Source organism: Eleutherodactylus coqui, chromosome 9 (genome assembly GCF_035609145.1).
Source record: "Eleutherodactylus coqui strain aEleCoq1 chromosome 9, aEleCoq1.hap1, whole genome shotgun sequence".
Lineage (NCBI taxonomy): Eukaryota > Metazoa > Chordata > Amphibia > Anura > Eleutherodactylidae > Eleutherodactylus > Eleutherodactylus coqui.
In genome coordinates this window covers 36980188-36994584 of record NC_089845.1, presented here as the reverse complement: position 1 = coordinate 36994584, position 14397 = coordinate 36980188, and the positions used below count along the sequence as shown (strand labels likewise).

The 14397-nt window shown below is 47.0% G+C and overlaps 1 protein-coding gene across 1 annotated transcript in view; it reads left to right on the top strand.

Moving 5' to 3' along the window:
* ANKS6 (ankyrin repeat and sterile alpha motif domain containing 6) overlaps positions 1 to 14082 on the top strand; it is a 49252-nt gene extending 35170 nt beyond the window's left edge. The window contains exons 11-16 of the mRNA XM_066579248.1: positions 1624 to 1793; positions 1879 to 2068; positions 2407 to 2474; positions 11827 to 11943; positions 13123 to 13219; positions 13705 to 14082. Of these exons, the coding sequence (XP_066435345.1) occupies positions 1624 to 1793; positions 1879 to 2068; positions 2407 to 2474; positions 11827 to 11943; positions 13123 to 13219; positions 13705 to 13754 (692 nt within the window). The 3' untranslated portion in view covers positions 13755 to 14082. The remainder of the gene's footprint in view (positions 1 to 1623; positions 1794 to 1878; positions 2069 to 2406; positions 2475 to 11826; positions 11944 to 13122; positions 13220 to 13704) is intronic.
* The last annotated feature ends 315 nt before the right edge of the window (positions 14083 to 14397 follow it).

The following is a 14397-nucleotide window of genomic DNA, read 5'->3' as shown; positions in this document are numbered from 1 at the left end:
GCAGGTATATAGAACTAATAGAGGTAGTTGGAGGGAAGGTATATAGAACTAATAGAGGTAGTTGGAGGGAAGGTATATAGAACTAATAGAGGTAGTTGGAGGGCAGGTATATAGAACTAATAGAGGTAGTTGGAGGGCAGGTATATAGAACTAATAGAGGTAGTTGGAGGGCAGGTATATAGAACTAATAGAGGTAGTTGGAGGGTAGGTATATAGAACTAACAGAGGTAGTTGGAGGGCAGGTATATAGAACTAATAGGGGTAGTTGGAGGGCAGGTATATGGAACTAATAGAGGTAGTTGGAGGGCAGGTATATAGAACTAATAGAGGTAGTTGGAGGGCAGGTATATAGAACTAATAGAGGTAGTTGGAGGGCAGGTATATAGAACTAATAGAGGTAGTTGGAGGGCAGGTATATAGAACTAATAGAGGTAGTTGGAGGGCAGGTATATAGAACTAATAGAGGTAGTTGGAGGGCAGGTATATAGAACTAATAGAGGTAGTTGGAGGGCAGGTATATAGAACTAATAGAGGTAGTTGGAGGGCAGGTATATAGAACTAATAGAGGTAGTTGGAGGGCAGGTATATAGAACTAATAGAGGTAGTTGGAGGGCAGGTATATAGAACTAATAGAGGTAGTTGGAGGGCAGGTATATAGAACTAATAGAGGTAGTTGGAGGGCAGGTATATAGAACTAATAGAGGTAGTTGGAGGGCAGGTATATAGAACTAATAGAGGTAGTTGGAGGGTAGGTATATAGAACTAACAGAGGTAGTTGGAGGGTAGGTATATAGAACTAACAGAGGTAGTTGGAGGGTAGGTATATAGAACTAACAGAGGTAGTTGGAGGGCAGGTATATAGATCTAATAGAGGTAGTTGGAGGGTAGGTATATGGAACTAATAGAGGTAGTTGGAGGGTAGGTATATAGAACTAATAGAGGTAGTTGGAGGGCAGGTATATAGAACTAATAGAGGTAGTTGGAGGGCAGGTATATAGATCTAATAGAGGTAGTTGGAGGGCAGGTATATAGAACTAATAGAGGTAGTTGGAGGGTAGGTATATAGAACTAATTGCTCTTCACTACATTTTTATTGTGATAACTTGGTGTCCTATATATTGAAGCTTCAGGTCTGAGAATGCTTGAGTATTACAGAGCAGTTTTGAACTAATATCCTAGTTGGCATTTATTGTATTTTCTGTACTTCACCCCATCCTTAACCCCTTCCCACTCCATGACGTACCGGTACGTCATGGAGCGGCGGGGTATGTATGAAGAGAGATTGTGTGGCAACCTCTCTTTATACAGTGCGGGCGTCAGCTGCTTATAACAGCTGACACCCGCGGGCAATAGCCGCAATCGGCCGATCGCGGCTATTAACCATCTAAATGTCGCTGTCAATTCTGACAGCGGCATTTAAATCCCCCGAACGATGTTTGGGGGTCCTGCACGGCCCCCCGCGGTGAGATCAGGGGAGCCGTGCAGGTGTCATGGCAGCCGGGGGCCTAATGAAAGGCCCCAGGGCTGCCTTACCAGACTGCCTATCAAGCCATCCCCAGATGTCCTTTAAGAGGCTTGCAATGTGCTGCCAGTAATTATGTATCATCCTCGTATTGTTCTAAGGTGGAAGTGCAGACAACGTCTTGTCTCAAATAGCAGCCCAAAGACGTAAAGCAGCCTCCTTGTCCAAGCAGAAGGAAGCTGCGCCGCAGAGTCTGGTCAACACAACGTGTGGCTCCACCGTCCCCGAGCAGCCAGCCGTCCTCCCCACAAGCAACGGACACTTGTCCAAGGTGACGGAGCTGATATACTGAGGCGCCTTCCTTACTCCCCCCTATGTGGCAGAATTTCTTAAGCAATTATTCATTTTGTAAACAGAAAATTGAAATTGTGAAGCGTCCTCCATCCGGGACGTCCTCCACCTCCAAGAGCACATCTCCCACACTGACACCTTCCCCGTCACCCACTCCTAAAGGGCGTCTAGCGGAGTCATCGGTATCCTCTTCCTCCTCTCATAAGCAGTCAAAGAGCAGCGGAGGCTCTAGCAGCGGGACCATCACTGATGAAGGTAGGTGCGGCTGCCACGTCTGAACCTGCAGTAGATGCCAACGATCTGAGAACATCTTGGTCTCTGCTGTTACACAGATACTTGGATGCAGTGGAATTTGTTATATAAGTTTATGCATCAAAGAGAATTCTAAATAACGGGGTCTGATCTGTAATCTCCTTTTACATATCAGCCTTGGGTAAGCCTGGGGAAATAATCAGCAGTTATCCCCATCATCAGTTATAGAAAAAAGTCCTTTAGTAAATGCCTGTTGCATCTCGGCCAACAGTGATGCCAACTCCCTTCTCTGAAGTAGAATGCCACACGATAGAACTGAGATCTCCATTCTGTATTTGTAGATGAGCTGTCTGCCATCCTCAAGAAGTTATCCCTGGAGAAATATCAGCCCATCTTTGAGGAGCAAGAAGTAAGATATGAGACGCCATTATTGATTAATAACCAGTATTAATGTACGGTAACAGTAGATGCATGTATACAATGTATGCCGACTGATCGGGCAGGGAAAGGGGTAAAACGTGTAACGTGCGGCAATATAACTAGCTGATTGTGCTAATGACAGTGAATTAGGGAATTGCATGAATGAAGCTATCTAATATATTCGCCCAGATACTGCCATACAGGAGGTGCACTTTGAAGGGACACTAACTTTTCAAAACAACTTCTGCTCATCACATAGCCTGTGTGTCTCATTAATCATGTAACATCCTCTCGTTAAATGTTTTATCACTGTAAATCAAGTTTCATCTGCAGCCCCTCTGGAATCCACTGCTTGTATTTAGGCATTTAGTCTCTCTAACAACTAAGGAACTAAGGTCCAATAGCTGTGGGGGAGGGGCTGTCTTCACAGGCTCCTCCCCTGCTCTCAGACCTGCAGTCAGTGTGTACTCAATCCAATAAGAATGATGCTGCTTTGCTTACAACATAGAGATAAGTGCAGGTTGGGTAAATCTAACATCAGGAGAGGCAGAGATTGTGTACACACTGACTACAGATCTGAGAGCGGTGTGTGCAGGGGAGGAGCCTGTGAAGACAGCCCCTCCCCCACAGCTGGGAAGATGTCTAGTTACTAGAGAAGCTGAAGGCCTAGCAGGGAGGCTGCACTTCAAAGTTGATTTGCAATGGGGAAACAAAAGAAATAATGAAAGTATATTAGAAGATTGTTGAGTCACACAGGCTATTAGATGAGCAGAAGTTGTCCGAAAAGCTAGTGTCCTTTTAAGAAGAACTCAAATTAACCCTTTGCAATCCAATTTTGGATTCAGGATTTCTTAGGGGGCTTTTTCTTTCTGCCATTATACAATGGCGCCATCTGCTGGCTAGTATGGGACATGCTGGAAAGGCTCCGACAACAGATCGGCCAGTAATATACAGTAAGAATACCCTGCCGGACGTCTTCCGACATCGGAAACTGTACAGCCTTCAATCAGAATGTTTTTAGACGTCAGACAGTGGATTGGAAAGGGTTAATACTTTAACAAACTCCTCAAGCTTATAAGGTGGTAAGTTTAACTGGATTTACTTCTTCTTTCACCAATTGGCTGCCTGCTTCTGGACTTACACAGTCATTTTCTCAGACATGGAGGATGGTGTTGTAGGCCGGGCGCCCGTCAGTTGTGTCCAGTGTTTTCACCCTTTAGTCGGACACGACTGATGCCATTTTGGTGCATGATTTGCATCAGTTCGGTGTTCATAGCCGGACAGGAAAATGCCGCATCAATGCTACTCTGTCTGTTTGCTAACTCCTCAAGTAGTCCCAGGGATAAAAGACCTGTGTATAAGACCTGGTGAGAAACGGCGTAAGCGTGTGGCTAAGACGTTAGCGAAGACTTTATAGTCAAGGTTCAATAAGAAGATCGGGCGAAAGTTCTTGGGGAGGAGTGATCCTTATTAGGCTTGGGAATAACTGTAATATGGGCATTCAGGACTTCGTATGGGATCGACTGACCAGGAAAGATTGTATAAATGGGTGAGTAGGTGGGAGAGATGATTGGGGGACTTTGTATAATACAATGCTGGAAGCCCACCAGGGCCCAGGTTTTATCAATTTAAGGTTCTTAATGGCTTGCTGAACCTCTTCCTCATCAATAGGCTCATTAGGATGGGTTGGAAACCGCCATGAAAGGGGAATGTTTGGCAAGAAATCACGCGGGACATTGTGCATTTTGTGGGAGCGAGGTCTGTAAAGGGTCCGGGCAAGCAGAGGATTATATGAAGCTGAGCAGTGAGGGTAACCTTGTTCAGGACCGTGTAGTACTCCTCGGGCATCAGCGGGAGATAAGTCTTTTAGGTTAGTATGTATGAGGGCCCTCTGGTTATCGGAGCTGTAGGAGGATCCATCTATGGTTGGGGATAGAACCACGGTGAAATCGCCCACCCAGTACGTCGAAAAGCCTGTAGAGGATTGGGTACAGGGGCATATGAGTTCACTAACCCTACCGGCTGGGCATACAGGGTACCACACATAATTATAAATCTACCCTGGTCTCCACTTGGCCAACAGAGGGAGGAGGCGAGTTGTGGAGGAGTGTGGGAACTTCCTGGTGCTTTTTGGAAGCTATTGATGAATACATCCGTTATTTCTGAGGGTGGAAGTATCTAGGGGCTGTTGAGGCTGAAACATAAGAATATCTGGCCTGTGATTGAGATATTACATAAAGGCTTTATGCATTTTGAAGGGGGAGGTTAAAGCCGCCAACGTTGTGAGAGACAGTGACCACCACGGTAAATTGTGGTTCTGCGCTTTGAGCCCATAAGCAAAAATTGCATATTGTAGCCATGGGGACTAGGTGAACTAGTTTTGTGGTTAGAGTGGAAGGAGCAATGTCTGCAGAAAGCCGTACTGATGTGGAGACCCCGGGAGAGAGGTCAGCTGCAATAGTTTGATCTCTCATATCAACATAGTGTAGTTTAAGGACGATGTCTCTGGGTAGCTCGGGGATTAAAGATTGTAACAGAGCTCTACGAATCCGCCCAATGCGGAGTGATTCCTGGTTGACTTGGGGGAGCGAGGCTGAGAGCAGATTAATGGCAGCTTCTATTATGTTGGTGATTGATTCCAATTGGCCTTTAGTCCGGAGGTTTGCCTTCCTGCTCCTGTTCCAACTCAAAATCAACTGTAGTAGCATAATTCTTCCATTTTTGCCCTCTCTTATGCCCTGCAGGTTCGGGGTTTGTATGGAGGGGGATCGGAAACTGATTCAGCCAGGTATTGGCTGATTCTCAGGGCTGACACTTGCCGGCAAAAGCTGCAATCAGCGTTCCCATTATACTGAGAGATCAAACGATTGCAACTTCGAATCCCCTATAGGAATTCAAACAAAATATAAAGATTAGTTTAAACAAGTTTTTTATTAATTAAAAAAAGGTATTAAAAGTAAAAGAAACAAACAAAAAAAAAACATTTTCCCAAATTTATAATAAAATTGAAGAATCTGTTATCGCTACAGACTAGAGATGAGCTAGTGTACTCGGTTCGGGTGTTTTTGCACTCGAACTCCGCTTTTTCCGAGTAACTCACTATTCTGACAAAAAGCTTTGGGGGGAGGGCGTGGTGGAGCGGGGGGTAGCAGTGGGGAATAGGGGGAGCTCTCTCCCCCCCACTCCCCTCTGCAATCCCCTGCTCACCCCCGGCGCCCCCCGAATCTTTTCATCCGAGTAGTCAGTTACTCGAAAAAAGCGGTGCTTGATTGCAAAAACACCCGAACCGAGTACACTAGCTCATCTCTATTACAGACGTAAAAGTCGGATATAGCAAAATAATTTATTCTGTACGATGAATATTATTTGTAAAAGAAAAACCCACACAACACTAGAATTGTACTTTTTTCTTGGTCGCTCTGTCCCCAAGAAAAAAAAAGCTAAAAAGTGATCAAAAAGTCATATGTACGTCTCTCACACATCGTGTCCTCACACAACCAGGTTGATGTTTAAATACAAAGTTATGGCGGCAGAAAATAATTTTGCTTTTCCAAAGATATTTTATTTTTTAAAAGTAGTAGAAACAAAAACCTATCTATAAATTTTCGGCCGCCGTAATGATAGTGACCCACGGAGCCATGTTATGTGTACGCCGTAATACCAAGATAGTGCCTTGGCCTCGCTCCTAAGCTGGCAGGGTTTAGGTTTTTTTTCCATTTCTCTCCACTTAGAAATGTTTGCACGTTTTTCAGTACATTATGGCCCCCTGCACACGGGCGGAAATTCTGCGGCGGGATTTCACGCAGAATGTTCGCCCCTGCCCGCCTGCATAGGATTGCATTACAATACACAATCCTAGGCAGACAGCCGTGATTTGTCCGCGTGAAAATACACATGAAAAACAAATCGCGGCGTGTTCTATTTCTGTGCGGCTCTCACAGAGGCCCACACAGAAACGGCTCCCCTGCTCTGCTCGGTGCATACGCCGGCAGCCGCAACATCAGAGAGCCGGAGCCGCGGGAGAAGGTGAGAGCCGCACTGCTCCCTGCAGGGGCGCGGGTCGGGTCCTGCTGGGAGATTTCTGGCAGGGGATCCTACCCAGCCGTCTGCAGGCGGCCTGTATGTTACATTAAGTAGGAACATTGAAAAATACAACTCGTCCCGCAGAAAACATCAGACGGCTGCATCGATGGTTAAATAGAAGAGTTATTTGTGTGTGGAGACGAAAAAACTGAAAATGAAAAAACCTCAGCGTCCTTAAGGGGTTAAAGCATCAAAGATCTCGTCAGTTTTAGGTTCTAAATCTGTCCTTCGTTGGCCGCGATCTGTTGGGCTTCGTTTTGTACTTTTTGCAGGTTGCGTGTAAAGAGGGTTGATTCAGTGGCGTTTAATCCCACCGTCGGGGGCAGGGATATTGGCTGCCCGGGCTGCCAGCCTGAGGGGAGGTCGATGTCTGGGAGTTGGAGGGATGTTGTGGCGGAGTACTTTGGAGAAGAGCTTTGGCCTCTGGCTGGGTTTATTGCTTTATTTCTGGCTATCCTCTATTATCACATGCTGCGAGAATCCTGCGCTGGAGGTATAAGGGGAATAGTAGATTATAAAGGTTGGCTTGTCTGCTAATTATTGGAAGCCCCACTTAGCCTCAGAGCGCTGTAGAAGGCAATGTGTAATATGTACAGGAAGGACCGCAGGGACCTCCAGCAGGAACTACACTGTTAGATAAATCGCAAAGTCACCACTAGGTGGCAGCAACGGCTAGGAGGTGGGATTATCATTTGGAAAAAGGAAAAAAGTACAAATCTTCAGGGAATTTACATCTTCCCTTATTAACTGGCGGATAATGGGATTGATCCGAAACGGATCAGCAGAGGCAGCAGGAATCGAGCTGAAGCGGTTACTGAAAAAATGGAATTCTAGCTTCTCAGAAGAGATCGTCCCAGAGGTTTTATGGAGGAATGTAGATTCCAGTGGAGTCTGCAAATTGAGGAGCTTCGTCTGGTAGCTGAGGGGCTTCCATGCCAAGATGGCGGCCGCTGACAAACCACGCTGTGTCAGGGGCCTATATGGCTGTACCGCTGGGTGGAAAGGCGGGTGCTGAAGGTCGCCTCAGGTCAGCAGGCGGGCTGGAGGGGTAACGGAGCCCTGGCAGAGGCGGGCTGGAGGGGTAACGGAGCCCTGGCATTGGTGGGCTGGAGGGGTAACGGAGCCCTGGCAGAGGCGGGCCGGAGGGGTAACAGAGCCCTGGCAGAGGCGGGCCGGAGGGGTAACGGAGCCCTGGCAGAGGAGGGCAGGAAAGGTAACGGAGCCCTGGCAGAGGCGGGCAGGAAAGGTAACGGAGCCCTGGCAGAGGCGGGCCGGAGGGGTAACGGAGCCCTGGCAGAGGAGGGCAGGAAAGGTAACGGAGCCCTGGCAGAGGCGGGCAGGAAAGGTAACGGAGCCCTGGCAGAGGCGGGCCGGAGGGGTAACGGAGCCCTGGCAGAGGCGGGCCGGAGGGGTAACGGAGCCCTGGCAGAGGCGGGCCGGAGGGGTAACGGAGCCCTGGCAGAGGCGGGCCGGAGGGGTAACGGAGCCCTGGCAGAGGCGGGCCGGAGGGGTAACGGAGCCCTGGCAGAGGCGGGCCGGAGGGGTAACGGAGCCCTGGCAGAGGCGGGCCGGAGGGGTAACGGAGCCCTGGCAGAGGCGGGCAGGAAAGGTAACAGAGCCCTGGCAGAGGCGGGCCGGAGGGGTAACGGAGCCCTGGCAGAGGCGGGCCGGAGGGGTAACGGAGCCCTGGCAGAGGCGGGCCGGAGGGGTAACGGAGCCCTGGCAGAGACGGGCCGGAGGGGTAACGGAGCCCTGGCAGAGGCGGGCCGGAGGGGTAACGGAGCCCTGGCAGAGGCGGGCCGGCGGGGTAACGGAGCCCTGGCAGAGGCGGGCAGGAAAGGTAACGGAGCCCTGGCAGAGGTGGGCAGGAGGGGTAACGGAGCCCTGGCATTGGTGGGCTGGAGGGGTAACGGAGCCCTGGCAGAGGTGGGCAGGAAAGGTAACGGAGCCCTGGCATTGGTGGGCTGGAGGGGTAACGGAGCCCTGGCAGAGGTGGGCTTCCGGACTGCTGCCGTCCCATCGAACACAACTTGTGGTTATCTAAATCCATGTCTATAACAGTGCAGTCATATCTGCAGTTATTCAGAGAATTGGCTGCTCTGTTACTTCTGGTGCCCCATGTTCTACCTCAGACAATGGTTTCTTACCTGTATTTTACTGTGGCCTTAACGTAAAAGGAGATAAATACAGACAAGGACCCGCCACTTTCCACCTTTGGTGGTCGGATGAAATGGGTAAGATGGTCATAGATTGTATCAGATGGGGACCTTTATCATTGTACCAGCTTCTGACCGGCAAAGATAATACAGGCCGGTACCATCCATTGTGGAGTCCTAGGGCCGCCCGATGTAAGACCTCTACACTATACCTCCTTACGGAGTATGAGGCCGAGTACTTATGGATTATCATGGGGTACCAGCCTCTCAACACACAGCTTCCTGCCAATTCATCAGATGCCATCTTCTCCCTTTTGCTGCCTTCTCCTCTCTCCATCGGTCTCATTCAGGTCTGAGAGCTTGTTTCTGCAAAAGACGTGGAACCGACACATCCACACCTTCCCTTACTACCCATGTTACTAAAGGTCCATTAATGTCGGGCAAACGATGCCTGACACTCGTCCCCGCACATGCTAGCTCTCTGCTGCTGCACGGGAGCTAGTATTGTTGGCTCACAGCGGGGCAGCTGCAGGAGATTTCTCTCCTCGCTCCCCTGACACTCTCCGTTGACTGAACGGTTACTATTTAAACTGAGCGATCTGGTCATCGTCCATCGTTTATGCAGCATAAATAGGAGTGTAAATAGCAGCCGTTCAGTACTGAACAGCCGCTATGTTAAGTCAATAGAGACAGGCAGGGGAGAGCAAGGAGAGAAATCTCCTGCAGCCACCGTGCCCCCCTGCTGGCCGTTCTGTGAGTGTTTGATTGTTACTCCTCACTTGGTATAATGTGTGGGATTGTTACTCCCCACTTGGTATAATGTGTAGGATTGTTACTCCCCACTTGGTATATTATGTGGGGATTGTTACTCCCCACTTGGTATATTGTGTGGGATTGTTACTCCCCACTTGGTATATTGTGTGGGATTGTTACTCCCCACTTGGTATATTGTGTAGGATTGTTACTCCCCACTTGGTATATTGTGTAGGATTGTTACTCCCCACTTGGTATAACGTGTTGCATTGTTACTCCCCACTTGGTATATTGTGTGGGATTGTTACTCCCCACTTGGTATATTGTGTGGGATTGTTACTCCCCACTTGGTATATTGTGTGGGATTGTTACTCCCCACTTGGTATATTGTGTGGGATTTTTACTCCCCACTTGGTATATTGTGTGGGATTTTTACTCCCCACTTGGTATATTGTGTGGGATTGTTACTCCCCACTTGGTATAACGTGTGGGATTTTCACTCCCCACTTGGTATAACGTGTGGGATTTTCACTCCCCACTTGGTATAACGTGTGGGATTTTCACTCCCCACTTGGTATAACGTGTGGGATTTTCACTCCCCACTTGGTATAACGTGTGGGATTTTCACTCCCCACTTGGTATAACGTGTGGGATTGTTACTCCCCACTTGGTATAACGTGTGGGATTGTTACTCCCCACTTGGTATAACGTGTAGCATTGTTACTCCCCACTTGGTATAACGTGTAGCATTGTTACTCCCCACTTGGTATAACGTGTAGCATTGTTACTCCCCACTTGGTATAACGTGTGGGATTGTTACTCCCCACTTGGTATAACGTGTGGGATTGTTACTCCCCACTTGGTATAACGTGTGGGATTGTTACTCCCCACTTGGTATAACGTGTGGGATTGTTACTCCCCACTTGGTATAACGTGTGGGATTGTTACTCCCCACTTGGTATAACGTGTGGGATTGTTACTCCCCACTTGGTATAACGTGTGGGATTGTTACTCCCCACTTGGTATAACGTGTGGGATTGTTACTCCCCACTTGGTATAACGTGTGGGATTGTTACTCCCCACTTGGTATAACGTGTGGGATTGTTACTCCCCACTTGGTATAACGTGTGGGATTGTTACTCCCCACTTGGTATAACGTGTGGGATTGTTACTCTCCACTTGGTATAACGTGTGGGATTGTTACTCCCCACTTGGTATAACGTGTGGGATTGTTACTCCCCACTTGGTATAACGTGTGGGATTGTTACTTCCCACTTGGTATAACGTGTGGGATTGTTACTCCCCACTTGGTATATTTTGTGTGGGATTGTTACTCCCCACTTGGTATATTTTGTATGATTGTTACTCCCCACTTGGTATATGTTGTATGATTGTTACTCCCCACTTGGTATATTTTGTATGATTGTTACTCCCCACTTGGTATATTTTGTGTGGGATTGTTACTCCCCACTTGGTATATGTTGTATGATTGTTACTCCCCACTTGGTATATGTTGTATGATTGTTACTCCCCACTTGGTATATTTTGTATGATTGTTACTCCCCACTTGGTATATTTTGTGTGGGATTGTTACTCCCCACTTCGTATATTTTGTATGATTGTTACTCCCCACTTCGTATATTTTGTATGATTGTTACTCCCCACTTGGTATATGTTGTATGATTGTTACTCCCCACTTGGTATATTTTGTATGATTGTTACTCCCCACTTGGTATATTTTGTGTGGGATTGTTACTCCCCACTTGGTATATGTTGTGTGGGATTGTTACTCCCCACTTGGTATATGTTGTGTGGGATTGTTACTCCCCACTTGGTATATTTTGTATGATTGTTACTCCCCACTTGGTATATTTTGTGTGGGATTGTTACTCCCCACTTCGTATATTTTGTATGATTGTTACTCCCCACTTGGTATATGTTGTATGATTGTTACTCCCCACTTGGTATATTTTGTATGATTGTTACTCCCCACTTGGTATATTTTGTGTGGGATTGTTACTCCCCACTTGGTATATGTTGTGTGGGATTGTTACTCCCCACTTGGTATATGTTGTGTGGGATTGTTACTCCCCACTTGGTATATTTTGTATGATTGTTACTCCCCACTTGGTATATTTTGTGTGGGATTGTTACTCCCCACTTCGTATATTTTGTATGATTGTTACTCCCCACTTGGTATATGTTGTATGATTGTTACTCCCCACTTGGTATATGTTGTATGATTGTTACTCCCCACTTGGTATATTTTGTGGGATTGTTACTCCCCACTTGGTATAAGACAAGAAAACATTGTAACGTTAATGCTGTGCTCTTCTTGATTCTCCATAGGTGGACATGGAAGCTTTTCTCACGCTGACCGATGGGGACTTGAAGGAATTGGGAATAAAAACAGATGGTTCCAGACAGCAGATTTTAGCAGCTATTTCGGAACTAAATGCGGGAAAGGTGAGCGTTCTGCTGAAAGTTGCTGCGGTGCTGAACAGCTTAAAGAGAAGCTACCAGGCTGAACTAGATGGCCATTGTCTCCCTTCAGCCTCACACACTGTTACTATGTATCTGCAGGCAGCTTGCTGTAGAGCAGGAGGAGCGGAGAAGATTCATATACAATGTATAGTCTTGTGGGAAAGAGTCAGTAGAGCTTCATCCATTCACACCTCTGCTTACTGTAGCTGTAAAAGGCCAGTAGTCAGTCCTGCACAGTAGTGGGCTGGTGTCTCTATACACAGGAAAGGTTGTCGATCACTGATAGGGACCGCCCACTTGTCCATTAATCCTGGATAAGCAGAGGTTGAATGGCTGAATCTTCTCAGCTGCTCTATAACTTGCCGCCTGCAGAACGGACTGTATTTTAAGTGAGATGAGTTCCCTGTAAACTGGTTCACACACTTATGATACCCTGTTTCCCTGAAAATAAGACATGCCCTGAAAATAAGACATAGCATGATTTTCCTGAATTTTTGAGGATGCAAAATGATTTTTCAGGCTTTTTGAGGATGCTTGAAATATAAGCCCTACTCCAAAATTAAGCCCTGCTAACAGTTAATTTAAAAAGTCAATTTAAATAGTGTCCAGGCAGCTATACATGTAAAAAAGTTAAACCTTTTTGAACAAAAATTAGTATAAGACACTGTCTTATTTTCGGGGTCAACACGGTATATGGGATCACCGGTGCTGCAGAACTTTACGGCACTTTCAACTGCTTATACAATGAATAGTATTATGAAGGCGGTTCACTTCCTGCAATTACTGAAGCTGCAATTCATCCGAAATGAAAGAGGAAGCAAACTTGTAAATGGTCTTCATTATAAATGCCCCACAGTTTTACGTCTGCAGCTTCTATGCAGATCTGTGTGTCTCCATGGTTACAGACTAGGGATTTCTCATCAATATTGGAGTCCTGGAAAAAAATGTGCCAAAATCCACATCACAAACCGCAGCTTTGGTGCCGATCCGCAGTAGAGGCCTCGTCAAAATCTGCACCAAATGCTACTAATTTTGGTGCTACTTTTGGTGTAGATCTGCACCAAAATCCACGTAACTGACAGCAGTGTATGTGTGATACTAATTACAGAGAAGGGTTACCTGCATCAGCTGAGATATTGACTCCTTTTTTTATTTTTTAAGGGTCGAGAAAGACAGATTCTACAGGAAACCATTCATAATTTCCATTCGTCATTCGAGAGCAGCGCTAGTAACACGCAGCCGGCGGGAGCGCACCATTGTAAGTAACCGCTGCAGATGGGCAGGTTTCTGTCCTCCAAATGTGATACAGCAATAGATACATCATGAAAAGGTAAATCACTTACTAATTGTTAACCGATATGTAAATCCAGTGATGATCGGAGATTCTACTTCACTTATGATGCCCAAAAGCTGTGTAGGTCCTGGTATTAGCAAAGTGCGCATCCTCCCTTCTGTGCCAACACAGGGCTCCACTTACCACCCTCCCTGTAAGCCAAGCAGGCAATTAGTAAGTGATTTGCCACGTTAAAGGGGTATTCCCATCTTGGCTTTTCATGGCTGAGATGGGAAAACCTAGAAGCTGCGTTCCAATTGCCTGTCATAAAGAGCCGAGGACTTGGTGCTCATTGAAGTGAATGATACGCAGAAGTTTGACAAGCGGTTAGATCCACTGCAGTCTTTACAGTTGTCTTTGTACCTGAAAATGTTTTCTGCTATTTCATTTTGTAATTCCTGCCTCTATAGCGCCCTCCGTCTGCACAAAACCCAAAGCCTCAGTTCCCAACAAAAGGTAGCATCGTGGGATCCTGGGCAGCACAAACGTGGGATCAAAGTGAACTGAAACCTGCTGGAAGCCAACAGCCGCTTATCACAAGTGGGGCCGGCTCCGAAACGCGGTTCTACTCCTCGCCGCTGGAACGCCGGGCACCTCATGAGGTCACATGGACAAGTGATGAACAGAAGGGGAAGAACTTCTAGCCAAGAAGCTTTATTGAAGAAGAACGATGATGCAAAATGTCAAGAATTTCTTATTAAAACCAAATCTATTTATTTGTAGATGCGGACAGATTTGCATATATGATATTTTAATGGAATTATTCATAAGTAAATCGGTTAAACCAAGAGGTGTTTGAGATACTGAATATACGTGGGGGCGTTGTACTGGTCCACAGAGCTGTGGTCACCCGTCCGGATCACTTCTGTGGAGTATGGAGCGGTTCACCCCACATTCCATGATAAATGTGACGGATAGTTATAAAGCGTTACCGACCCCCCCATAACGAGCCCCTATTAGACGCACGGGGGATGTCTTCATATGCCTTTCATTCATAGGGTGTGAGTGATGGGCCTCTCAGTACAAGATCCTGTCCACATGGGAATATTCGGTGCCGATGTGATGTGGAATCTGTGTCACATCCGCATCCTGCTCAGTAGGGC